This window comes from Rhipicephalus microplus, chromosome X (assembly GCF_043290135.1).
Source record: "Rhipicephalus microplus isolate Deutch F79 chromosome X, USDA_Rmic, whole genome shotgun sequence".
Taxonomy (NCBI): domain Eukaryota; kingdom Metazoa; phylum Arthropoda; class Arachnida; order Ixodida; family Ixodidae; genus Rhipicephalus; species Rhipicephalus microplus.
The window spans coordinates 340573424-340598901 of record NC_134710.1 but is presented as its reverse complement, the minus strand read 5'-3'; the positions used below and the strand labels follow the sequence as shown (position 1 = coordinate 340598901).

The window sequence follows — 25478 nt, the reverse complement described above, 5'->3', positions numbered from 1 at the left end:
GTGGTAATTTTGTAATGTCATTCTGACTGTCCAGATTCTTGGTTCTAGGACAGTGCAGAACCTGCAAAAAAATGGGAGCCTACTTCAAGGCTTCTTTATAACTTGCCAGTAGCTGTGTCCAAAGCTCTACTACCAATTTATGAGTGTTTTTATGAGCATCACAAAACATGCACATTGTGATTGGTGTTTTTTGAAGCTGTGTGTTTTCAGTTTTTTCCATTTTTCTCAAAAAAGTAAATTTAGACTTCGATTTTGAGGCCTTAGTATCTCTGCAGCTAGGGCAGGTATAACAATAATTATTTTTGTGATAGAAATCCGTTCGTGTATAGATTGCAAGCATGGGAGCAGGAGTAAATGCATTTTAATTAATTACTCATCAAAATTGTAAAACAATTCCAACTGCTTTTAAATAGAAAGTTCATTTTATTGTTAAATAACTGAGAAATGCCAAAAAACAAAAAAAGCTCTTGCATACTTTCAATTTCTAGTGATTAGTCTATGTTGTCATATTTTAAATATCACTTTTAATTAAGTACTTCTTTTTTATGGCAGCCTTAAACAATAGGGGGCGAACTTAAGTTATCTCAGGAACAAGGTGCATTACAGGAAAAGTAATTACATATTTTAAATCAGCATAAAAAATTGCATAAGCCTGTGCAGTTTGATCAAGATCATTGAAGAAATAAACAAAAAAATGTCTAAGATGAGTCTGCCTCCTTAACTCATTCTTAATTTGGACAACAATGAAACATCATTCTGCCAGTGCTTCATCAACCTAGCCAAAAGAGACAGTCATGTTGCTCTCTCATAAAAATATACTTGGGAATCCTCTCCAATTTTCTTTTGTACAATTTCTCTTTCAAGCATTTGAAAAAATATCCTAGTAACATTTGAAAAAAATTCATTTCGCACTCACACTATAATATTCGAATTCTCTTTGCATCTAAGCTTTTACTATTTGCACCACTCTAGTTAACAGTCATACATATCGTAATCACATGCCTCTATATTGTAACACAAAGGTGGAAAAGTTTTGGTGATTTATACAAACACCGCATACCCTTGCACCCCAGTCTAATCTTAGAAGAGGACTCACTCATACCCCATGCAAGATATTCATTAAAAAAAACTGGCATATCATGTAAATTTGTAAATTGTGTAACGCTAACGATTTAGTACTTAACCATTTTAATATTTTTCCTTGTGACTGGCACGGTATAGCCTCGGTTGCATTTGCACCATAAAACCCCGACTAATAACAACATTTTCGAAACTTGAAGCAGGTAGAAAAAAATTGAAAGGGTGGCACATTAGCATGTTCTAACAGTGCTGTAATGTCATTTCAGGAGTACTCAAGTTTTTTGGCAGCATGGGTGTGACTAGTCCACAGCGGTTGCTGCTTGATTACCCTCAAGTTTTGGGATTTATCTTTGATAGTGTTCAGAGTGATGATCCAGCGTTCCAAGTGGTTGCTGCTGAAACAGTAGGCATAATCTGCTCCACCGTACAAGGAAAACGTGTCCTTCAGTCACACGGTAGGTTCTTTAAATGTGGGAATTTAAACATGGTGCATTTATGCAATATTTTGACTGTGCGTGACCCTCAAGGCCAGCTTGAATATTTGATGAATGAACCTAAAAACAAAAAAAGAAAAAAAAAACGGCACACATTGTGAAGCTTTATTTACTGATGCAGTGAGCAGTTGTTAAAGATACCTGGCAGAAGGCTAAAATTACTGCCATGCATGTTGTTATTTATTTTTTGTCTTCATGCATGCTGTAGTCACAATACTTTGCTTTCTTCAAACTAGTGTGGAATTCTAGCATAGTTCAACTGTCACACTATACTGCAAAAAGCTATGTATTGAAGGCGTTTGCTCTACGCACGGCCTGGTGCTCTATGGGCTGTTGCAGCTGTGCTTCCAGCCACACACAGTCGTACCATGCACATGTTAACGTCCCTTTCGCATAGCGTGAGTAATGGCAGCTATGACGGTTACGTGCAGTCAAGGCGACAAGCTAGGTCAACAAACAACGCTGTATTGCTATGCGAGCAATAGCACATAAGCATTGTGTGGAAGGACAGTACACTCTATGTTAATCGGTGGCTTGGAAGTCCTGAGGGGGATCATTGGTTACCACTGGTTCAAGAGAGAGCATATCTCTGTCTGCTTGCCTTCTTTATCTCCTCCTGTCTCACTTCCTTGCAAGAGTTATTTCACTCGCAGCGGACGAGTACTCTTTCCTGCGAGTAGGAAAATGATGATTATGGTGGTGTGGCAGGACTGGAAGTGTTCTTAGAGAAGGGGCAATGGTGTTCCCACTCCATGTGGCCTCTTGGCTCCCACTACCATTCCTCAATTGCACCAGCCTTTAGAAAGGAAATGGGTGTGCATGCTAGACCACAGTTGGTAAAAACAAAGCAGTACTATTCTTGCAGGACATATTAGTGGGCAAAAGTTGGAAGTTGTGCAAGGCTTGTTGGTCTGGTGAGCGAGCAAGCGGATGATAAAATATGTGAAAGTTGTGAAGAGCACACGCTCAGCCGAAACATGCCCATGGTGCACCATTTGTGCCATGGCTGGTTGAAGAGAGTTTTCTAGCAGCGCTGGTTTACCGTTCAGAAACTCTTTGTGGTATGTTTATGTGCACTAAGATGGTGCAATAATGGCTTGTGCTTCGCTTGCAATAAACTTCATCAGTCGTCCAACCGTGACTATAACCGCTGTTTTGCAAGCTTATGCATTCTTTCCATAACAGTGTAAGAGAGTTAAGTTTGTCTGCAAGCTGCTGAGCATTAGCGTTTTGCCTAATTACCATATCCACAAATGGCCTGGACAAGCAGGCTATTCAAGAGATATATAGGTGGGGAGTGATTAATTTTCATGCTCTGTGCATGCATATATTATAATTAATTTTCGAAGTCTTATGCCAGTAAAATATTTTGTATGTATGCTTATTGCATTGCTATTTGATATATTTTTTCAAAGAGTCCGAAGTAGCCTCAGGCTAGTGATTCGATGGATTTCTATAACTAATATTTTTGTGAATTGTTTTATGCTAATGAATTCAGTTCAAAAACTAGGCAAGTACATAATGTAATCAAAGGTATTCTGCTTAATTGCTCGTGTAAATTTTCAGCAGTGGCATTAATCTAAATGTGCTGGTTTTAAAGCTTTTACTATCAAAGACACCAGTGTGGAGCAGTCCAAATACAATGACTGCCTTTTTGAGGCTGCAGTGGCTAGTATGCTGCATCCTCGAATACAGGTATCGGCACTTTCGTCGCTTGTCTCTTTGCCCAGGCTCACATCACATGCACCGTGGCTGGTAATTGTGAAAAGCCACCTTGGCAATTCGAGGCAATCAGTAAAATTCATTTGGGAGCAATTTGCACATCTTTCAAGTCTGTAACATTGCATAAAAGACAGAAATGTGCTAAGGAACATACTTAGTGGATTTTATTGAGATAGCGATAAGGTCAAATTGGGGCCACTCGGCGCATATTGCTGAAAGAATAAACCAGTCAAGAAGACAAGAGACGAAGGAGATCATTGCGTGTAATTCATTTGTGTGTGCCACTTCTCTCCTTTTTCTTTCATCTTCTTGACGGGTTTATTCTTTCATTGAATTTCATTGACAGAAAAAAATCACCAGAGTTGGCCTTTAAGAAGCTGTGAAATACTGAAGCAACTTAAGCACTTATGTGATTCAAGCTGCTCATTGTGTATTTATTTCAGGAGATCGGATGAGCCGCTATTTAAAAACATTAAGGCAGAACCTCCACAGCGGAAAGGTTGACTTCAAAGCCCGATACCTTGGTGCCCTGGCCAATGTCCTGCATGTTCAAGTAAGCCGCTCTTCTGCACAAAGAAAGGAAAGATTCTGAAGGAGCTAAGGTTTAATGAAAATGTCAGTTAGGATGTTCCCAGTTAATGCCCTGTGTCTGTTTATAATTCTGATAAGGTTTCACTGCCTATGGCACTCACTACACAAAATTTGTTGCACCTGCCATCACACAGCATGAAAGGAGTTAACAGCTGGCATTTGTGTTTCATGGTGCATGCAGATATGTGGCTGACCCCAAAGAGAAGCCATGCTCACTCCTTCTATAGCCAGAGCTGCAGTTTGAATGGTATACCATAAAATTCCAAACAAGCGCCCTTTCAGATTTCACTGCTAATTTCATTTTCTATGCCATTCTTGCAAAGCCATCCCCCTTGCTGCTCTGCACGTCAATCATGCACAGTGTCCACACAAACTGGGCTGATTAAAGCCCATCCAATGCTGCCTAGCAGCTTTATACCGAACCACCTCTGTTTTCTGCATTGTGGTTGCACAGCGAACTAGTGCAAGAGCTGTGATGATTTTCAGGGTACCGTGAGCAAAAGCATGGCCTTCAAGATATGGTACCTCTAACGAGAAGCCAGCAAACGTAAGGCCTCCGAGATCCAATTCTGTTTATAGCTGTTGTGTTGATCTATAATCGGAGGTGCTTCCATGCCATGCTTCCTGTGGTCTGATCGCATTTTTTTTTGTATCTGTGCCTGTGAGCCATCGTAATGTGCCATGTCATGGATGAGGTTGTGAAGACTTCTGTAAAAGTCGATGTGCCCTGCGCTCTCTCACTCTATTTTTTTATTTTTTGAAAAACTTTAATTGATCAATCTGGCTCATGATATTGGCTTGGAGCAGTGTCCACCCATTGGTGCAGGTGTGGAGTTGTATGTTTGAAACTTGCTACTGCTATTACTTTTCAATGAAGTTAATCTTTTTACAGCAAAAGCTGTTATGAGATCACAATAGTGTCCCATGCGCCATAGTCGTCTGTCGCCGGTGTCCGTAACCACTGTCGCCCAAAATAAGAAAAAAAAAAAACTATAGTAAATAAAAACACCAAAGACGCAGTGTGATTTGGACTTGGGTACCGTGCGTGCCAGCCCAGTATTCTACCACAGAGACACGCCGGTGCTTGAAACTGTGTTGCAAACTTGCCCTAGGCAGGCTTAATTGTGGGAAAGGAATCACATTAGTATGAGTAATAAACCGTTTTAGAAGAGCAAAGGATTAACCAGGCATCACACAATGCAAATTGTGCATCGAGTCGGTCGTCTAATGCTCCAACCCATTACAAAAGCTTCTTCTTGTTCATCTATTAAGGGGAGATGCTACTTGAAGACACTTTTTTTTTTAATATTCACCCTAGAGCACTGAAACTTGTGTAGAACTTTTTATGCTGATTTCAAGTATAGTTTTCTTGCAAGTTGCAGACTATTAGCCCTGCAACATGACAAAGTGAATACCTTAATTTAAGCCTTTTGCCACCGCCCCCCCCCCCCCCCCCCTCTTTTCGTCACTAAACTTCCATAATTTTTTTGATAGCTGATAATGTTTCAAATTAAGTGTAGAATGTAAATAACTAATCAGAAAGTGCATACAAAATATGTACTAATAGGCGTGAAAAATAATAGAGTTGAAAAAGTTCATATTTCTCCTACCCTAGTAAAGGTTTATGTAGAATTTTTATGATATAATAAAAATATTTATATTTAAACTAGATAATTATATATAGTCGTACATTGGAAAAGTTTTTGGCAAAATTTCATGCAGATCCGAGCACCAGAAGTACCCGAAAAAGGAGGGGAACATTGAAAAAATGGCGAATTCTGTGTTTTGAAAAAAATGAGTTTTAAAGTTAAAACTGAATTTTTATTTATGAAAGATGTCGTTAAATGAGATGAAATTTGCACAGCAAAAAGAACAATGCTTCTTGTAAAGGCCACTGCCACTAAAATGCACCACCACCACAAGCTTACCTCTCACGTCTAGTACGAGCTGACTCCTCAAAGACATTTCGCTCACAGACGGAGCCATGAAACATCTGCCAAACTTCTTCCGCTCCATCTGGCAGTCTTGTGCCAACTGCAAGCTAGGCAGAAGTTCAACACGAAATCTAAACGAACTCCAGTGTCGAGGAACACAACAGTGCCGATGCCGTTGTGGCTCTTTTGGCCGCGTTCGTGCCACATACTGTCATACATAACGGCAATGTCGTCCCCACTAACTTCCCTCACTGTGAGCTCCCTCGACCTCGCAAGATTGGCGCAGATGACATCCATTGCTGCATCATGGACTTTCTGGCTGATGGTTGTGGATGACTTTGATGCATTGGCTTTTGGAAGCCAAAAATCGCCGCAAATCAGACCAGCTGCTCGTGGCCCATTGCTACAGAGCGCATTGCCACAACAGCTTTCACATTAACTGCGTAGCTATCGCACGAGCTATGGCTTTCTTCATCCATAATGGAGATGAACACACAAGAAAAGGGTTGTTCAGCTGTGCTGCTAGACGAGACATGGATCCTGCAAGTAGGCTTCACAGCACATACAGGTGCGCAGCGGCCAATGGTGCTCCCCAATCCATACCGAGTGGTTTAAAAGGCAGTCGCCGTGCTCGAAAAACGTGGCAAAAGCGTGCTTCTTTTTATGATTTCTCGCACTGCAGCAGCGCAGGAAACCGTTGTTATTTGAAGAGTGAGGCTCGGATCTTCGCCTCATGTGATCGACAATGGCAAGCGGCGGCGCATTATCAGCGATAAGGTGCTCAGAGACTGCACACTTTTGGTTCTTTTAACAGCTACCTTGAGCTCTTTAAATTTCCTGTTGAGTCCTTACAGATTTTTTTTTTCTTTCAGAACAGTAGAGGTACTAACGTTATCAAAACGGGAGAAAAAAAAAATCTAATTTTTTAGAAAACTCGTTTTTCAACCTGCATCTCCCCTTAACTGTGGCGCATACCCACTTCAGCATAATTTCTTCATCAGCCACTGCACAAAAAAATTTGCATGAAATTTCTTGCAAGTGTGTAGTGATACCACGCTTCTTCAAAGAATGACGAAGCATAGCATAGGGAATATTGGCCTACTGCACAAAAATTATAATTATTTATGGTGTAGTGGGTAACCTGCAAGTTTGCTTGTAGCAGTTACCCAAAGAGTGTTTAGAAAAAGGCTCTGAAAGGTCGCTCTTCCAGCTTTTGCTCTGTGCTGTGCTGCGCGTTTCGCGCAGGCTTGGCGTTTTTTTTTTTTATGTGTGTGTCAATTTTCTTTATAGCTATTCCCAAGGTGAAGTAAGCATGCAAGCGATAGCTTGTGTAGATAAGAGACGCCCAGATAACACAGGTTGGCAAGAGCAAGGATGACTGGCTATAGCAGCAGCAGTACCCTCTCTCATCACGCAATACCTAATATGCCAGCAAATGGTCCCTTTTTCGTGGTCTTGACCCACCACAGTGGTCTATCTATAATTGTGCTCGACAACTGACCCAAAGGTTGCTAAACATCAAAACCCGGCTGTGGTGGTCGCATTTTCCATGGAGGTGCAAATGCTTGAGGCCCGTGTACCTAGATTTAGGTGCATATTAGAGAACCCCAGGTGTTTGAAATTTCTGGAGCTCCTCACTACAGCGTCCTTCATAATCATATGGTTTTGGGACATCAACCCCAGCACTTAATGTTATTTTTTTTCCCCTGCTCTGCGCCGTCTAGCCATGTGTGGTGTCATGGCCTGTGGGAATTCAGCTGCCTTTTCAATGTTGCAGATGCCGTTCACTCAATGAATCATTTAGTGCTTTCTTGTTAGAACCTCATTTACAAGTTGTCGAATGACCAGAGTTTACAAATACTAAACCTTTTTGAAGCACGCAAGCGTGACCATCGGGGTGTGCAAGTGCTCGTGGGAAAAGTTTATACACTGCAGCAGCTGGCGAGACAAGCGCACAGGCCTCAAGCTGTAGTTTTCTGCTTTCGCTGGGCCAGCTAAAGTGATATAGGAAGGTGCAACAATTTACTGCTTAATTCCATTACAAACTTCGGTCTTTAGCTGAGACGGCTTCTTTACGATTTCGATCTGTCCCACTGTTGAACCAACTGAGCAGCCCAAAAACATCGCCCTTTTTTGATTATTTGTGTGCCAGTACACTACGACTCAAATGACATAAATAAAGATACAATTCAGTTGCCTATGAAGTGCAAAAGCAGTCGTGTATGCTTTTGGAATCAATGTACAATAACACTGTCGATGAGTAGAATGTGAGGTTTTGATATTAAAAGAGCATGCCAGAAAGTATAGTTAGTCGGCATTTAGTAAAAAAAGATGCAATTATTAGACAGCACGAGCATCCCTAGCACCACTGGTAACAATCGATAAATGCCTATCAGCCTTCGCTGGTACCGTTACTACAGGTCAGAATAGAAGGAAGCAGAACAATGAAAGAATACACACTACAAGCACTCATTCAAAATGTTTATTGCACATTTGAAAAAAAAATGTATACTATACTAAAAATGGTGTGTCACGCATGTCATAAAGAGGCACGAAAAGGCAAACAACCAGAAGGCGCGTTTACAGTCGAATAATTTAGTTTAATTTCTTGTCTTGTAATGATAGAGAAAATTGACTTTCACAGAGTGCAGTGTTCTTAAGCAAGTATCCACATGACGGACGGCTCCGTGGAAGAGTAATCATTTCGTCACTTGTCTGGCTGTGAAGCGCATCCAGACGTTGGGCTAATCGAGTAGATGGACATGCTGGAATAGAAAAAAACATGGCGGCGCTCACTGAAACGAGAGCTGCCCGCTTCAAATCTGTCTTCGTCGTGCATTGTGTGGGCTGTTAGTCCCAAACTAATGCTTGATTTGCTTTTAAGTTTGTGTCCGAAAGATTTGCCAGTAACGTATTCGTGACAATTTGGCACCGTTTCCGAAAGTGCTCGTTTTCTCAGAGCTGTTAGGCTGAGCGAATGTCTCTGTTGCTGGAACATAGCCTAAGATGTTTGTGGTAGCGTGAGTGCTAGCAAGTTTAAGTGGTTGTGCGAAAAAACAAGCAAGAAAAAAGTTGCCAGACCTATAATGGCACCCTCGGCTTAATTTGCTCTGTTAGTTTGTGTGAATCCAAATGCAAAAAACAACTTGGCATTTTCCATCCACGAAGTCTGCGGACGCGGCACGGATGGCATAAATCTGTGATGTGGGCTGATGTAATGCGCCATCTGCCACGAAAAAGATGGATTTAGTCCGTTCTGTGAGTATACGCTAGAGGGGGACACAGCTCTTGAAAAAAACTTTTTATTCCTTAATCAATTTTGATGAAACTCGGTGAAGGTATGTATATTTGTGTATTGATTCATATGTGCTATTATTTTTCTAGTGTAATTTGTAGCTTTTAAAACACAAGATGTTTTATGTACCTTTTGGGGAACAACTTTATTTATAAACAGAGTTACAGAGTAAATCAGTAAATCACAATAATCTGGAATCAGAACTGTGTGCAGTGCAACAAAAACATATGTTCTGGTATGGTATGTTGAACATTCGTGAGTGTGTCAATTTCATGCTGGGGAATCACTAACGAATGTTCAACATGACATGAGTCTTCTAATGGGTATATAGCACCCATTTTCATTGCATTGTACACAGTTCCAATCCCAGATTATTGTGATTAGTCATGGGCGTGTTACCTGTAAGAAGTAATAGTGTTACAGTTACAGCAGGGGTGTAGCCAGAATTTTTTTTTAGGGGGGTTCACACCGACCCAATTGGGGAGGGGGGGGGGATGCAGGCATCAGCTTTTCTCTGTGGCGTGACTATCGGCGGTAGTTTGAGCACATTGTGTATATGTATGTCAAAATCATGAGACTCTCCTCTCCCTCCATGCATATGCTTGTGAAGAGAGTAAAAGTATAGTAATTGCAGTAAAATAGAGTACACTACAGGTACACAGTGACCGTTTGGAGCAACAGCCACTCGTCACACCATTTTATGGACTATAAACCCTTTCACTGTTTACAAACACAGGCCCTTGATGACATCTGGTTTTGCCTACCGTTGTGCCCTAATAGCATTGGTGTACAACAAGAGCTTTAGAATATAGCCCGCTGATTTTCTACATTTTCCTTTTCTTATGTGGCAAAATATATTCGAATAGATGTTCTTTTGAGCTACATAAAGTTTATAAAAATTTATGAAAGATTCTCTTGTACTTTATGCACATTCATTTTATGTGAAAAACGAAAAAGACTTTTCTTACCCTTGAAAAGAACTTGAAAACGTGCTTTCAATTTCGGCGTTAGGAGCTCGTAAATCAGGTGATCGGATGTTTTGTGGGGTACAACGCTTGCAACAATCTATAGCCTTCAATGAACGAATCTTTGCGATGACCCCCCCCCCCCCGATCGGAGAAGACACCGTTAGTCATTAATCTCTGTTGAGGGTAGATGGCGTATCGCTCGTCGGGGCGAAGTGCATTTCACAATCAATTAAAGGACGGCTCCGCTTACGAGGAATGAGAAGTACACGCAGCATGTTTTCGTACATTCATATTTACATTTTGGCTTTGCTTACTTTGCTCAGCGAATAATTTCCCACTGTCGATGTTTGTGACTGAATTCCTGTATCGGAATGATTTTTATGTTCTATACGTTAAGCAGCCCTGACGCAGTGATGGCTTTTAGTGAAATTTTTTTAGTTTACTGCGTGCATTCAATCACGCTTCCGATACGCAATAAGTAATTTTTTTGCAAGTTATGCTGCACGTTGGCAACACGATTTATACGCTTTATTTCTCAGGCAGACTTTCTCGCAACCTTGCTTGAGATTACAGTTGCACCGTGACTTTTTATAGCAATGAAGTACTCCAATTGTATAGAGGTTTTATTGTGCAATCTGCGAGGGCAAGCTAATCATTGTTGAAAAATTTTCACTTGGTCTAAATCGAAAATGCACCTGGGACGAGACTATACCTACTCACATAATAACAGCTTGTCCGCTGCGTATATGTGCTACAAAACATAAATACACGCAAAAACGTGTAATGTTCTAGTTTTTTTTTCGTAGATTTTATCGCTCTGCTTGCTGAAACGATAGCGTTGCGGCAAGATGTCTTCCGTTGTTTGCAAGCGTGCAGCCGTCATTTCCCTTTACATCAACAGATTCAGATCTGTACAGAATATTTCATCGCGCAGCGTAAATATGCTATGTACACACGTACACAAGTTCCTTTAACCTTTAAGTAACTAGTTAGAAGATACTGAAAAGAGTAACTAGTTACTGGTAACACATAGCAAGTTGCTGCCCAAGACTGATTGTGATATATGCTGATTAGATCTCTAACTCTCTCTGAAAAAATAGTTGTTCCTCAAAAGGTACATGAAATATCTTGTGTTTTAAAAACTATATTATGCAAGAAAAATAATAGCACATATGAAATCAGCACATAAATATACTCTGAAGTTACCAAGTTTAATGAAAATTAATAAATAAAGGTTTTTTTAAGTGCCATGTCCCTCTTTTATGATATGATATGCTCCCCGAGGTTCGTCGGATTGTCTGATTGGGGTGATGGTACAAAATTGCTGTGCTTTTGAAGGTGGGATTACACTTGCATGACTGGCTATGTGAGGTAACATGAGACTGCTCTATTCAGGGAGTTTGGATTCTATCTGATGCGTGAATATTAATTTAATACATCGACCGGTCTGGCCAATGTGCATGTGAACCCAAGAAAGAGGAATTCAGTTAACTACTCTTACATCATTGACAAAACAGCTGGAACGCCTCCGACTCCTCCAAACTATTGTGGACTATGAGACAAATGCGACGAAGCTTATTTTGTACGGAAAACACCACCTTCGCTACATTTTTCAGGCCGCATGATTTCTTATGCATATATTGAATAAGTGCAGTATTTCTAGTTTCATTATTCATGGATGGAGGATGTTCGTATTAATCTTTCTTCGCAATGAAAATGAGCTTTTCGGAAATTGATGCAATGATGCGCGAAAAATTCGACGTTCTTGGGGCAATCGATTTTCAGCTAGAACCTACTGCTGAGGTGATGTGCACAAGTTAATTTTTTTAATGCCATGCATAAGCATGACAGTACAGTTCTTTAATAATACCCAAATGCGCTGATGCGAAATTGAAAGCCGTCTTTGCTGTACGGACACTTTACTGCCAACAAACATGCTCCGCAGTAAGAATTTATCAAGAAACTGCAAATTATCACACCAAGGCACCTTGCAAGTGAATCTTAGTCCCATTACTTCTTCTTTGAACATGTTTACAATGGTTCAATTCTTTGTACAGTGCGACTGGTCAATTAAAATCAAATATTCATGTATACGTAGCTGAATACTGTAACACCTCTGCAGTGTGGTTTTACAGCCCGATCAGAGGCGAGTACTTGTTGAATAATTATGAATACGGTGTTCCATCTCACATTGTTCACGATAGTACGTTTTACTGTTTGTATCCGCACGCGATAACTCTTGTGCCGCTTAAATGCTATGTTGGATATAGATAAGCTCAGAAATGTCTTCAGTGACTGCCTTATTCCTTTCACATTTCATGTTTTAAGATCACGGAGTAAGATAAGAGAGGAGCGCCAACTCCGCCATCGCCCCACGCTTTGGCACAGGACACATTGTGCAACGCGCACGTGGTGGTCTAACTCATTCCTTTGCTTTCTTCCTCTGCTCCTCTTCCTGCTTTCGCACATGCTTCCTTCTCTCTCGGCACCTATCACAGCGCGTAGCGCCACCTGTACAGCTGCGCTAATGAGCGCATGCGTGAACTGGCGGAAACCAGCGGCGGCGGTGGCAGGGAGCGGCGAGTGTGTCGTCTGCTTGAATACCGTTTGCTCGGATATCTCAGTATGACAACCAAACGAACCATATATGCATACTAATAATGATATATGACATAAAAACATTGCACCGCTTTTTTTTTGCACATATGCGAAACACTGTTACAAATTGTATGAATCCTGACGTACCTTGTAAAGTTGTTTGCACCGCCTGGCGCACATGTCTCGCACAGAAAGAGTATTTCGGGGTCACGATTATTGGGCGGTAGATGGTGTTGTGTTTGCGAGCATTGATCACTGCTATCATCATTATGGTTAGACTGGTGCCGTTTGGCGCAAACTGTTGTCTCTTGCAGTGGGACCCCAATGCACGGCACCGCGGGCCGTCTGCTGGGGGCCATTGTGATGAGTCAAGCGTTAGTGACACCGCCTTGTTTGTCATGTTGTTGAGTGTTGTGTAATATTATGTAAGGTTGTTTAGCATGTGGATCACAATTGATGTTATAGTGATTTAGCTGATGATATCGTCATTCTAAAAGCAGTTAAATAAATGTGTGTTGTTGTTCGGTTTGTTCCGCACGCGTCTACTGTGCCCGTTCACTCCAAGAGCGTGGTGTGGCTCTCTCCATATCGAGATCCCACAAGATCTTTAGACAAAGAAGACGAAAAATTCTGCTGAAAAAGAACGGCAGACGAGACATAGGCTTGTTTTCCACGTCTGGATGCCTGAACGGCAGTGCTGGCCGGACATTTTCGTGTTACACCCTTTGTTTAAAATATCTTGGATGTGCTTATTCATGCTCCAAGGGACAAGATATCTTTGTGTTTGTGTGTGAAGATGCGGGGTAACTGGACAGAGGGCAATGAAGTGTTTTGTTCCCGGCTGCAAGTCTATTATGGCAAAGGGTGGGAGAAGATTCCGCTCTTCGCAGCGCCATCTGATCTGCTGCTACTGGATCAGTGGTGTCAAAAAATACCCATGAGTATACAACTCTGGAATCGAAAGACAAAATATGTGCTCGACATTTCGAGAAGCACCTCATGTTTGATAGGTACTTCAGCGAACACAAATGAAACGTTCTACTAGACGTAAAGAAAGTGCCTTGACTTCGAAAGGGAGCAATTCATTTTATCTTTGGAGTAAGTGGGGCCCAACTCAGATGCTGAGTATCAGGAGGAACCAACAGACACCGGTGACGAAGAGCGAAAGGACATCAATTTGTCTACAACCGTATACAAAGTGAGCGCCTTTCTTTGCCCAGATAATGAAAATTCTCAGCCTTGCCTATGAAAGGACTCTTTTAGTTGGTCGCCTGGCAAGGATCTAAGAAAAGACAACAGCTTGAGTGCGACTTTCTGCGAACAAAGTGCGGCAGAAAGCTGTGCAAGCAGCTCTACTGCTATAAGCGACAACAGAGACTCTCTGTGCCCAGATCGAAGCTCACTTTTTGCAATGTTACCTCATGAATTGAGTTTATATATTATGTATATGTACGTTATAGTGGCACTGTATAATTCTGTGTGGTCCATGTTAAAGATGTCAGGCATTTGGCGTGTTTCGAATAAATGAAGTAAAACGATACATTTGGGTTATTTCCTCTCATAACATTGATCCGCAAACTGCAATAGTCACGCTCTTTACAGGAAAGAATTGGTAGCAGACGTAAGGCATGTGTGAAGCAGACGGCAAAATGGATAGGCGAGCAGACGCATGATTGCGGCAAAGCATGCATCCGTGGCGCTGACAACGACAAACGGAGCCACCGCCCGCGGCTCTGCTCGAGGGCAGGTCCTCTCATCCGCCGCTCTCCTTTATTCGTAGCGTCACCTGGCAGACAAAGCATCAAGCGGCATTGCAAGATGTGTTCCTTCCAGGCGAGCGATTGATTGATGTGTGGGGTTTACCGTCTCAAAACCACCATCCCTTCCAGACGAGCGGTTGATTGATATGTGGGATTTAACGTCCCAAAACCACCATCTTTTTCAGACAAGCGGTTGATTGATATGTGGGGTTTAACGCCTAAAAAATACCATATGATTATGAGAGACTGGTTCTTTAACCTGCACCCAAGTGTAATCCAGACAAGCTGAGTCTGCACTCCTCTCTTATCTTACTCCGTGGTTGAGATGCATGCAGGTGCGGTCAGACATGTGTAGTACTATGTATATACAATTTAATAATAGTCAACAAATTGCACCTCATTCTTTTTGTTTGGTGCTCTCAAAGCGCCAGCGACCAGCGGGCGCCCCGCCGCGGTGGTCTAGTGGCTAAGGTACTCGGCTGCTGACCCGCAGGTCGCGGGTTCAAATCCCGGCTGCGGCGGCTGCATTTCCGATGGAGGCGGAAATGTTGTAGGCCCGTGTACTCAGATTTGGGTGCACGTTAAGAACCCCAGGTGGTCGAAATTTCCGGAGCCCTCCACTACGGCGTCTCTCATAATCATATGGTGGTTTTGGGACGTTAAACCCCACATATCAATCAATCAATCAATCAATCAGCAACCAGCGGGCGACCGAATGGCCGGCTTGCTTGATGTACACACTTTTTGTCATTGTGGTCCACGGGCCGACAGGGTGTTCTGGGATTGCTTTAAAAAGGTCTATAGGGGGGGGGGGGGGGGCACAGTGAGCCAAGTTTACAGGAAGCTAGCCAAAGAAAAAGCAGTGGCAAAGAAGGCATGCTGATAGCTTGTATTGGCAACGGTCTGTTCAGTCATGCAGAAGTGTGCTCCTCACTGTTCTTTCAAGTTGTCATCTTTGCTGGTGGTTGCGTTCTCGGCATGCCTTGTCGATGAACGGTTGGGAGTGGCCTTGTTTACAGCTCACTTACAGCTGCCTTTCTTACATTATTTTTCCTTCTTGTAGACATGATGGAGGTGAAAATGCTTGAGGCTCGTGTTCTTGAATTTAGGTGCACGTCAAAGAACCCTAGGTGACCGAAATTTATGCAGCCCACCGCTTCAGCACGTCTTGTAATAATATTGTTGGAATGTGACACTTTAACAATTATTACTAATATTATCATTATTATTATTATTATTTATATGCTGTGATAGAATAGGTGTGTCAGTTCAACCTGTCCTAAGGACAGGTGTGAAATAAGATACAATGCAAGCCATATGTGAAATTTAGACTTTCTGTGACCAAGCAGCTGTGTTGGCATTTCTATTGCTCATTGCTTTGCACTGTATTCTCAGCGGAGTGTTGTGGAGTTAGGCACTCATCATTATAAATGTGCCCTAACATAAGGAAATGCTGAAAGAGATGAGAAATACCAGTCTCTTTTTCTCTTGTGGTCTGCCTGTCAATGCTTGTTGCGAAAGGACACTCTGCTCAATCTTTTCCAGCATGCCATATTGTCAATACTGTTTGGTGTATTCTCTCTGCAGGACAGCAGCTACGAGGATTTGGTGAATTTGACAGAAAGGTGGTACAGCCTCCTTGGTGATCGACCCACAGACATGCTCCTCCGTCTGTGTCGGCAGCCTTTTCCTGAGCTGCGTTGTGCAACCCTCTCGGTGATCGCCGAGGTGGCACGAGTGCCCTGGGGTCAGGCTACACTAGCAGCACAGCCAGGGTTTCTTGAATACCTTCTTGATCGATCTACTGAGGCTGACAAGGCATGCAAGGAGGCCAAGTTTGCTGTCGTGGCTATCTTAGCTCAGGTGCAACCTCGAGGCTTCTCTGCTGAGGACTGGCAACGCATCAGGAACACCTACCAAGAGGGTCCCTTCTTCATGGCCACTGAAGCAGCTGTAACCTTTGAGGGGCTCTCCTGAAGTGTCCATCTATTAAGGTATTGTTAGCATCCTTGGGCTAAATTTGATTTTGCTTGCACAATGGTATGCCTGAACAGTCCATCATGTTCAAGTTTTTTATGTGTCAAATTTGTTCTGGCAATCACAATGGCTAATCGTCTGGAGAAAAAATCTGCTCGGCAATAAATTTTGCCTTGAAATCGGCATCCTTTTTTACATGTATGAGAAAAGCTGTGCAATGACAGATTCGGATTCTCAACAGTTAACATGTGTTTGCATCGACTCTGGAAAAATATCCAGGTATGTTACAGCTGCAGCAATTGTGGAAACATGCTACATTTTTTACTTGCTGTGCCAACCCATAAAAGTGCATTAAAGTCACATGTAAGCTGCCCATGGTAAACATAACTACCCAATGCTTCATGTTGAAGTTTTGGGTTGTTTAAAATTTGAAGCTTAAAGGTAGATAGCTTGGTTTTCTGTATCATTATTTCAGTACATCGGGAGTTGCTGAGCTCATTGAGTGTTATGATACTACAGCCTGCGTTTCACTGTCTTCACATGCAAAAATGTACTAGTGTGTTGATGCTGTTTTTCTTTTTCACATTTATTCGGCAACATATAAATTGCATATCTTCATACTTATTCTGTAAAATGACAATGATAATTCCTGCCATCAAGTGTGGTGGACTGAATGACCATCGGATTGTTAACCCGCATCATGCATTGTGAGAATCTTAATTGTTTTAAATGATGTACTCAACTAAATTATTATATTTTGATATTTCACACGTGAGGAGCTTTATTACTTCGACTTGTGTGAGTACATGTTGTGAAATTTCAAATTCAAGTTGAAAAAATTTAAACAAGCTGCACCCTTGTTGTGCTTCAGTCAGTAAATTTGGAGGTCGTTATAAAAATATTACTGTTTTTTTTATGTGTGTGCATGTCTGTGTGTGCTCACACATGGGCATACTACTGTAAAACGTTGGTAATACGATCACAGGAATACCAATTTTGACGTGATGCAAATTTGTAATATTTCCTGACTTTGCTTACAATACAAAATATACTGGCTGTTCAGGATACTCAAGTAACAGTAGTGGAGGTGCCTGAGCCAGCAGAGCGACCAGTGTAGAAGTACTGGCAGTAGTGTCTTGATTTTAACAATACCACGTCTTTCTGCAACCCATCAGGGAGCCCAGCTCGGGTCGTTGAAGGATGAGAAAAGGGGAGTGATAGGAAATAGAGGAAAGGAGAGGCTACATTCTCGAGAAATGAGTATCGACAACACAGAGCACTTTGTCAAGGTACCTGCTTTTCCAGTTACAAAAACTGGTGGATGGCTGGTAGCAGTGGAAATCGAAGCTAGGACTTCGCGCTTTGGTGGCGGACACTCTTACCAATCAACCATTGCCTCAGTGAATTGTAATAGCAGGATCTTGGCAGGAACCATTGTCGCCAAGCTAGTGCCTAAGTCACGAGACTGCACTGTGTCTTGGGCCCATCCCATCGAGCGGGCTGAACCATGCTTGTTGCGCATGAAGGGAAGTGACTTGGAAGTGCGTAAGAGCCATTCAGCCATTCTTCAAGAGCCGGACAACTTGTTTTGTAGTGCGATAGCAGGCACTCGCTTACACTGCATTATGTTGGTCCAGCTCTCAGTTTATTTTTCTCCTCCTTTTTATGTCAAGGCACAGCACCAGCAAGCCAGCACTGCTTTATGCAGGCCGCTTCCTGCTTGCTTATGCAACGCTTGCCTTCTGTGCTGTTCAGTAATTAAAGCAGTTGTACATACGTACTCAATATGCTCGTCTTGAAAGTTTTGTCTATCACATGTTGCTGAAGTCTTGGTTATTCTTAGGAGAATTCTGGCATTTTGCATCAGGTGGAATGAGATCTTGAGAATAAAACGAACTGACCTCACCAAGTAGTAAGGTTTCACGCTATTTAGTGCTCAATTGTCAGCACGTTTCAATCATGAAAATTTTTGCATCGTTGAAGAACTAAAAACTTCGCATAGTGTGCAGCTAAAGGGAAGTTTGTTAATGGGGCTTAATGCTATACGACTGGGAAAATGGATGTTTTTTGTAGGTTACACTGGATCTTTTTTGCTGAAGGAACTACAACACCTAGTATTTCATGTAACATATCAACGAAAAGCAGAATGAATGAACTTTTTATGCGTATAAGTTTCATTAGCTATTGAGGTCATGTGCGGGCTTTCTTACGCATTCCGGAAGGCAACTGTTGATGATATCGGAAGGAGTAAAACGCAGACGGGTCATTCCATGCCAAATTATCCAGCTTTTTTCGGACCATCACGACTGAAAAAATTTTCACGTTTCTCGAAGTTTGAAGCTCGCCCTGCTCGTTTATTTTCATAGCCAAAAAGTTTTCTGCCTATTTATGAGAGTCTGTACTTTAGCGCCGACTGAGCTAGAGGGCGTCAAACGACAAATTTTTTCTAAAGTTTTTTTGATGCCCTCGGTAAAATGGTATTTGTGGCAAGGGTAATGATGTGATCTAACTGTAAATATATTGACCTACTTATGTAAATAAATTCTTCGAGGGCTTTTCCCACGAGCAATATTGAATAGGGTTGCCAAATTTGGGATTTTTTTTTCGGGAAGATGGCAAGCTCGAACTGCACAAATAGAATATGTGCTGGTGGCCCTCTTGACATGCTGTAAATTAGAAATAATTTAGGTGCTGAATTTATAGCAGATAGCCTATAAAATATTATGAATTTCAATTTTTGGGGGGAAATGCATTTTATTCAGCGTCAAAAAACTTGCCTTGGCTGTCTGACTAAAAATGTGTACAATATCTCATTTGAAAGCCCCATGTATTAGCTAAAAATAGATGAAGTTACTATACGGCATCATTTTTAAAAATTGAGATTGGGGGGGGGGGGGGGGACGGCAAGGGGCAAAGCGGCGTGGGAGAGGATACCAGCGGGGGAAAGCGCAGGAGAGAGCGAAAGGTGTGGTCGTCATGGTTTCGATAATCAAATGCGCCTAACTTCGCTATTTAGCAATCTCCTCACAACTGAAGTTCGACCTCTGGGTGGTTTACGGGCTCTTTAAGAGGCCTTAATCTTTTCATGTATTCAATACTGATTGAAAACTGGAATGTAAGAATGGAAACTATAGTAGGATATAACTTTAAAACTCTGCGGCACCCTGCCCAGATAGTGCGCACACCGGACTGACATCATGAGCCCCGGATGTCAAGTGCATGAGCAAGCCACGGAAGTAATCAGCTGGTGCGCTTCAGTGATGTGGGCAGGGCCTCTCCGGAATTCTAAAGTTGTATCCGAATATTAGCCGCGAAAACGAACACTGGCGTCACTGCAGTCATGGCAAAAAGTCCTACTCCGCCAACGCTTGTCACCTTTTTTTGCGCCCGCCACATACCTACTCTTTACCAAAACAATGGTGTTTACTACTCAATTTTGTGATGCAAATCTCTCAAGTTACACAAAGTGGAAGGCTTCAAAACTAGTGAAAGTTATCGAAGCTGTCAAAAGTTGTCATAATATAGTTCAGCATAGACAGACAAACCTCAGAACGGAAGTGTTGCTGGGAAAAAAACGGAAGAGTTGCTGGGAAAATCGCGATGCAGGACAGCAATACGCTCGTTGTTTTCATGGCGTAAACCAAAAGATGGGTGCTAAGAAAACATACTAAGTGGTGCTAACATGATTACATCTAGGCATAGACTCCGGGGTTAAAACATTTGTGAGTTTGAATTATCACAAGTGAAATACGCTTTCAACTCACTGAATAGATCGTGGTTTACTGTGCAAGTTACGTCTGCATCTGTAAATAATCTCAAAAATTTAACAGAATTGTGCAATCTCCAACTGGATACTTTACATGAATCTATCAGTGACATATTCCGAAAATAAACAAAATGGTATAGCACACACGATTGCGGAAATGTTGACATGTCCGTTCACTCGGATGATATGTACATAATTCTCAACCGTCGCCAGGAATTATACAGGCTAACATATACCGTGATTCGCATGAAATGCTGGTTCAACATACCACCACATCATGAACAGTGATGTTCACTTCACGTGGGGCACCGCTGATTGCAGCGATTCCAAAAGAAACGGGATGAAGTCGCGATGGTGCGCTCAGCGACCTGTCTGAAATAAAAATTCAATATCCTTCACTTCAATGAGGCGACGACTGGTGTCAAACGTCATGTCTACCCACAGGTAACCAACTGCTATTTCTTTCACCTCAAGAATTTCGGTGAAATAAAGCACAAAAATTATTGCGAGAGAACATGAAGTTAAACAATGTGGTGCGTGAGCAAGTACACGAAGAAAACAGACACAAGAGATGCGCTGGTATAGTCTAAAGGGCAAGCCCGATAGATACAGCTTGCGAGATTTGATACCACATGCGAGCGCGGGGCTTGGCACACCAGTGAAAGTGCTTTCCTTATATACATTGATCAGTCCGACACAAATAACCCTGGTAAAGGGAAAACCCTCCTGTCTCTTAATTAAGGAATCGCTCATAAACAACTCAACCCAATAATGTAAATATGGTGCCTTGCATCTCGAAATCACGACATGATTATGCGGCAAAAAGTTTATTGTATCGAAGCAGAAACCTGTTCCTTCTTTTCACACCTGTTGGAATGCAACCACTGTGGCCAGAAATGGAACCCATTACTCGCGGTCAACAACGCACACCCCTTTCATATTCGTCTACGACCGAGAGCGAGCACCTTTGGCGATCGCGCAGAAGCAAAAGTAAACTTTTTATGAGGAACATTACCGATTTTGTTTTATCATTCATCTGTAGCTTGAGATGAGAAAAAAGCGAACGTAAACATCGCACGACAGAATGCATATTATGCAGGCTAACCGCGGCGGGCATCGAAGAGTCCGTGCCGTGACGTCACCCAGGCCTCCTGTCAGGTGGCACCACCCCAAATTCTCAGGGCTTATAGTCATGTTTTGTGTGAAGTTGGTTTCTCTAGCCAGACAGATTTTTGTAATTGGCTATTTTGCAAGGCTATTTTGCATGGATTGATTTTGGTGCTATGGATAGGAAAAATAAAAGTAAAAAAAGAATGCTTCATAAAATGTACCCTTAACTGTTCCTTATTGGTGGCCTAAGTTAGCCATTGGGAAGAACATTTCATGCAATTGGCTTCAGGTTAGTAGTAGAGTTGCGTTTGTCATAAAAAGATGTGGATTTTTTTTTTCTTTTTCAGCTAAAAGCTCAAGATGCTGTGCGATTTCAGTAGACCGATTGGTGGTTTCGGCGTTCTTTCTCCAGCTCCTTCCCACAGTCAACGGAGCACACAATGAAGAAAGTTGTCTAAAAAAATTGTTTTATTCTACAATTTCAGCAATGTAAAACAAATAAAGGAATCACTCTCTGTCAGAAAAAAATATGGCAGCACGACTTAATCTATTGTCAAGTTTGGCACATTTTGTGTTCTTCTTAGGTCTTGAGTGCAGCCAGATTAATAAACAGTGTAAATAAATATTGAGGCAATTTACTGTAAGCAGCAGGCCTCTTTCTCATGGGAATTCACACATGTAGGTAAGTAAAGCATAAAACAGAGGTCTCAAACACAGACTTCCTGTGGAGTTCTCACTAGTTGTCTTTATCCCAATTAGATTGCACACCCACTCTTTTTGACATGGCCTGAAACTTTTAGTTAGTTCATGAGGCATCCCATAGAGTCCCATGTGTTAAGGCATAACTTTAGAACAAAGACAGTATTTTACTTCAGAATGAACATTAAGAATTCAGTCACCCTAGACAAAGATTGTAACTTTAGAAATGACCCATATATATGGGTAAGAAAGGCCTTGGGCAATGTCAGCTAGCATTTTGTGCACCTTCTCCCCATGTCTGCAACCTTATTCACTGTCCCGGGGTTTACAGACTGCACAACACTAGCTGAGGAGAGTTTGAGACCCCTGGCATAGAAATATCACTACAGCTGGCCCTACAGTTGTTGAAGGAGAGATGATGAGCTTTTCTTCAACTCTGCAGCAAGCTTGAGGGCTGTGTCCAAAGCTGATGAAACCTGGAATGATTAAATTAGTGAAAATTAGGAATTGGGCATGTTTGAGCAGTGTAGCAAAAATAGTACCTTAAATAGTGCAACATCGGGTGCTGTACTGGTACCACTGCAGAGACTGTTGGCAGCAAATCATAACCACAGGTTAGGCACATGCTATTCTCAAAACAAGCTAAATGGGCATTACCCTTTTCTTAAAAGATGTGTGAACTTTGCATCGAGGCCAGCACTGTAGCAACATGAGGAGTGGGGAGCCTGTACGTGGTGTATAGATTTTTGGGGTTCTGCAGTGTGCTGACAGCAGCAACAGGAATGTGCTATGCAGCAGCCCTGGTATTTTCATGGAAAGAAACGGCATCTTTGGTAAGTGGGATTCACTAATTTTGTATTATGCACTCACCACGGTACACAACTCTGCGCTGCGCCGCGCCGGATATACGACAGCGACCTGGTGGTACTTGGGCTGCAGTTCAGCAATCTTTTTGTGGCTGGAATGTCCCCTGCGACTGCTGTCATAGGCGCATGGGGGTGATGATGGCTGGGGTATTTCCTCCACATTCGCAGTGTATGAAACAAACTTGTTCGCAGGGTCGAGTATGGCACCCATACAACTGCTTGTCGGTTTTCTCACCGCTTCGATTTCTCCCGCCGATTCTCGCGCATTATTATTTGGTTGAAAAGTACGCTCTCCAGTAGCGATTAGCTGTTTCTTATCTACAGGCAGCACTCGGCCAACGTCCGAAGGTATTTCCTCCACGTTCGCAGTGTATGAAACGAACTTGTTCGCAGGGTCGAGTATGGCACCCATACAACTGCTTGTCGGTTTTCTCACCGCTTCGATTTCTCCCGCCGATTCTCGCGCATTATTATTTGGTTGAAAAGTACGCTCTCCAGTAGCGATCAGCTGTTTCTTATCAACAGGCAGCACTCGGCCAAAGTCCGAATCGCTCACGATTGCCCTCCTCGGCACGCTGTAATCTCGAGATTGCCGTGGCGTAACCAAATCTGAGTTTCGTTTGCCCGCTGCTGGTGGCAATGGCTCCCGTTTCCGCACATGATTATCGAGAAAGTGTACATCCCTCCGAAGTCCTAATGTATAGGTCTCGCCCCTGGCACCGCCAATTCTTTGGCCGATCCCGCAAGCCAGCTGGCATTTAAGCTCATCAATTATATTTAGGGCATTGGAGTACTTGAGTAGCAGATGGTTGTACTGCTGATGGACTTCAGTTAGCGTGCTGTTGACGGCCTCAATGTCCACGTATGTTTGCCGCGGGTATTGAGGTTCATCTTCCACCAACTCGGTATCTGCGGTGTCCATAGCTTTAGCGTTTCTGCAACTGCATTCTGTGAACACGTACAGAAAAAAAAAATCAATAAAAAATGGTTTACATCAACGACACGGTAAAAAAAATGCGACTCGCGCATAGCATTAGGGCAACCAAACGTGTTCGATCAAGTCAAAAGTGCTTTCATTAATGTGAAAATTAATAAATGATGCATACCTTTCCTGCAGCCGTTCCACGTTCGTTTTTCGTTGACGCAGACCACGTACGAAATCTACGGGCTTTCACGTTCCCCTCATGTTGCGCTCCGTACCATGGATGTTGTTATGGCGACAGACTATACACAAACCTTCAACAGCCAGCAACGTTACTGCACGGGCACTATGGTGTAGGCAACGCCTCCCCTAAACAATGCCTGGGGAATGGCTCGCGCTCCCAGCGGAGTTGGCCTGCCTTCAGTTTTGAGCAAGCGCCGCGCGGTAGCGCTCGCGACCGAGACTATCATCACGGCGATGGGCGGTACCACGACGATAGTTATAGCGCGAGAACAAAACGACGACACAGAGACAAGAAGGACACGAAAGACACTTAGAAGTGTGGCAGCTTGGGCTAGTTGGTATGGCATGACGATAGTTATAGCGCGAGAACAAAACTCTGTGTCGTCTCTGTGTGTCTCTGTGTCGTCGTTTTGTTCTCGCGCTATAACTATCGTCATGCCATACCAACTAGCCCAAGCTGCCACACTTCTTAGGGCGGTACCAGCTAGGCGTTTTTCATCTGCGGCCCATAGGGGCGCGTCAGTCGAGAGTTGTGCGAGACCTGCAACTGTACACCGCTGTTTCAGAGGCTATGCAAAGTGTTGCGTTGTTGCACCGTCCGCCACAGGGGACGCTAGCAACCGAGAACATTCTAAAATAAAAGAGAGAAAGGGTGTGATAGCCGTTTTTCTTCTCATGCGGCAGGCATCTTCTAGAGAAGGCGTTGGTGTAGGTGTTCTGTGCTATGGTCCCTAGAATGAGTCTGCCGCCATTGCAAGGCCGTGTACGCGCCGCTCATGCATGAGCACAAATCTTCTACAGCTGTTGAAGCTGACGTTACTGCACGGGTTCTATGCTCACTAGAATAAGTCTGCCGCCATTGCAAGGCCGTGTAGAGCATGGAGGAAGAAAAAATCCTTCCTACATAGTGTAGAGATAGGCAGCGCCTCCTCTATTTTTTGTGCCTGTTGCGTCGCACCCGTTCCCATTGCTCTACGATTGGCGCTCTATTTCTTTGAGTGACCACGTGGTGGCGTCAGGTTATTACCCTCTCACGTGGCCTCTTGTTGCTTGACAGCTATGGGTGGATGCGGCGCAGCCACTGGCTTTTTCCAATTTTATGCGATTACTTTCCTTGGTATTCGGTAATTTCGCAATCATGCTTTTGTTTTGGTAACGTATTGCGAAAAACGCGTCGTAAGGTGTCTTATTCTTTGTTTCCAAACACTTGAAAGAGTGCTTGGCTGAATATCGATCCCGATCGAAATATGAATGTATATTAGGAAACTCTATACATCCGCACTCTTCGCTACGCACGTCTGTAGAGGCTTAAGGAGAGCTGTGCGGTGCAGAAGCATCACGTCCACAAATCTTTTCAGGGCATTGATGGATTGGATTAATATGGCTGTACCCTTTAGATCGGGTGGTGGCTGACGCCACCAAGCCGTAGTACTTAGTGAACTAAAAACTACAG

At 42.8% G+C, this 25478-nt stretch overlaps 2 protein-coding genes across 3 annotated transcripts in view; one reads left to right on the top strand and one right to left on the bottom strand.

The window, feature by feature from the left end:
* The window catches only part of LOC119161205 (26S proteasome non-ATPase regulatory subunit 5), a 45718-nt gene extending 23895 nt beyond the window's left edge, over positions 1–21823 (top strand). The window contains exons 5-8 of the mRNA XM_037413570.2: positions 1347–1535; positions 3740–3849; positions 16030–16436; positions 21643–21823. Coding sequence (XP_037269467.1) covers positions 1347–1535; positions 3740–3849; positions 16030–16419 — 689 coding nt within the window. The 3' untranslated portion in view covers positions 16420–16436; positions 21643–21823. The remainder of the gene's footprint in view (positions 1–1346; positions 1536–3739; positions 3850–16029; positions 16437–21642) is intronic.
* On the bottom strand, positions 21742–24103 carry LOC119161206 (uncharacterized). 2 transcript variants are annotated; one of them, XM_037413571.2, is made up of 5 exons: positions 23967–24103; positions 22865–23808; positions 22652–22794; positions 22537–22582; positions 21742–22470 (listed from the first exon to the last, which is right to left on the bottom strand). In XM_037413571.2, exons 2-5 carry the CDS (start codon positions 23780–23782, stop codon positions 22390–22392), a joined length of 1188 nt encoding a protein of 395 aa, XP_037269468.1. In that variant the 5' UTR covers positions 23783–23808; positions 23967–24103; the 3' UTR covers positions 21742–22389. The 2 variants fall into 2 exon arrangements, with proteins under 2 accessions (XP_037269468.1, XP_037269469.1); XM_037413572.2 differs by having other exon boundaries at positions 22868–23808.
* Between the last annotated feature and the right edge of the window lie 1375 nt (positions 24104–25478).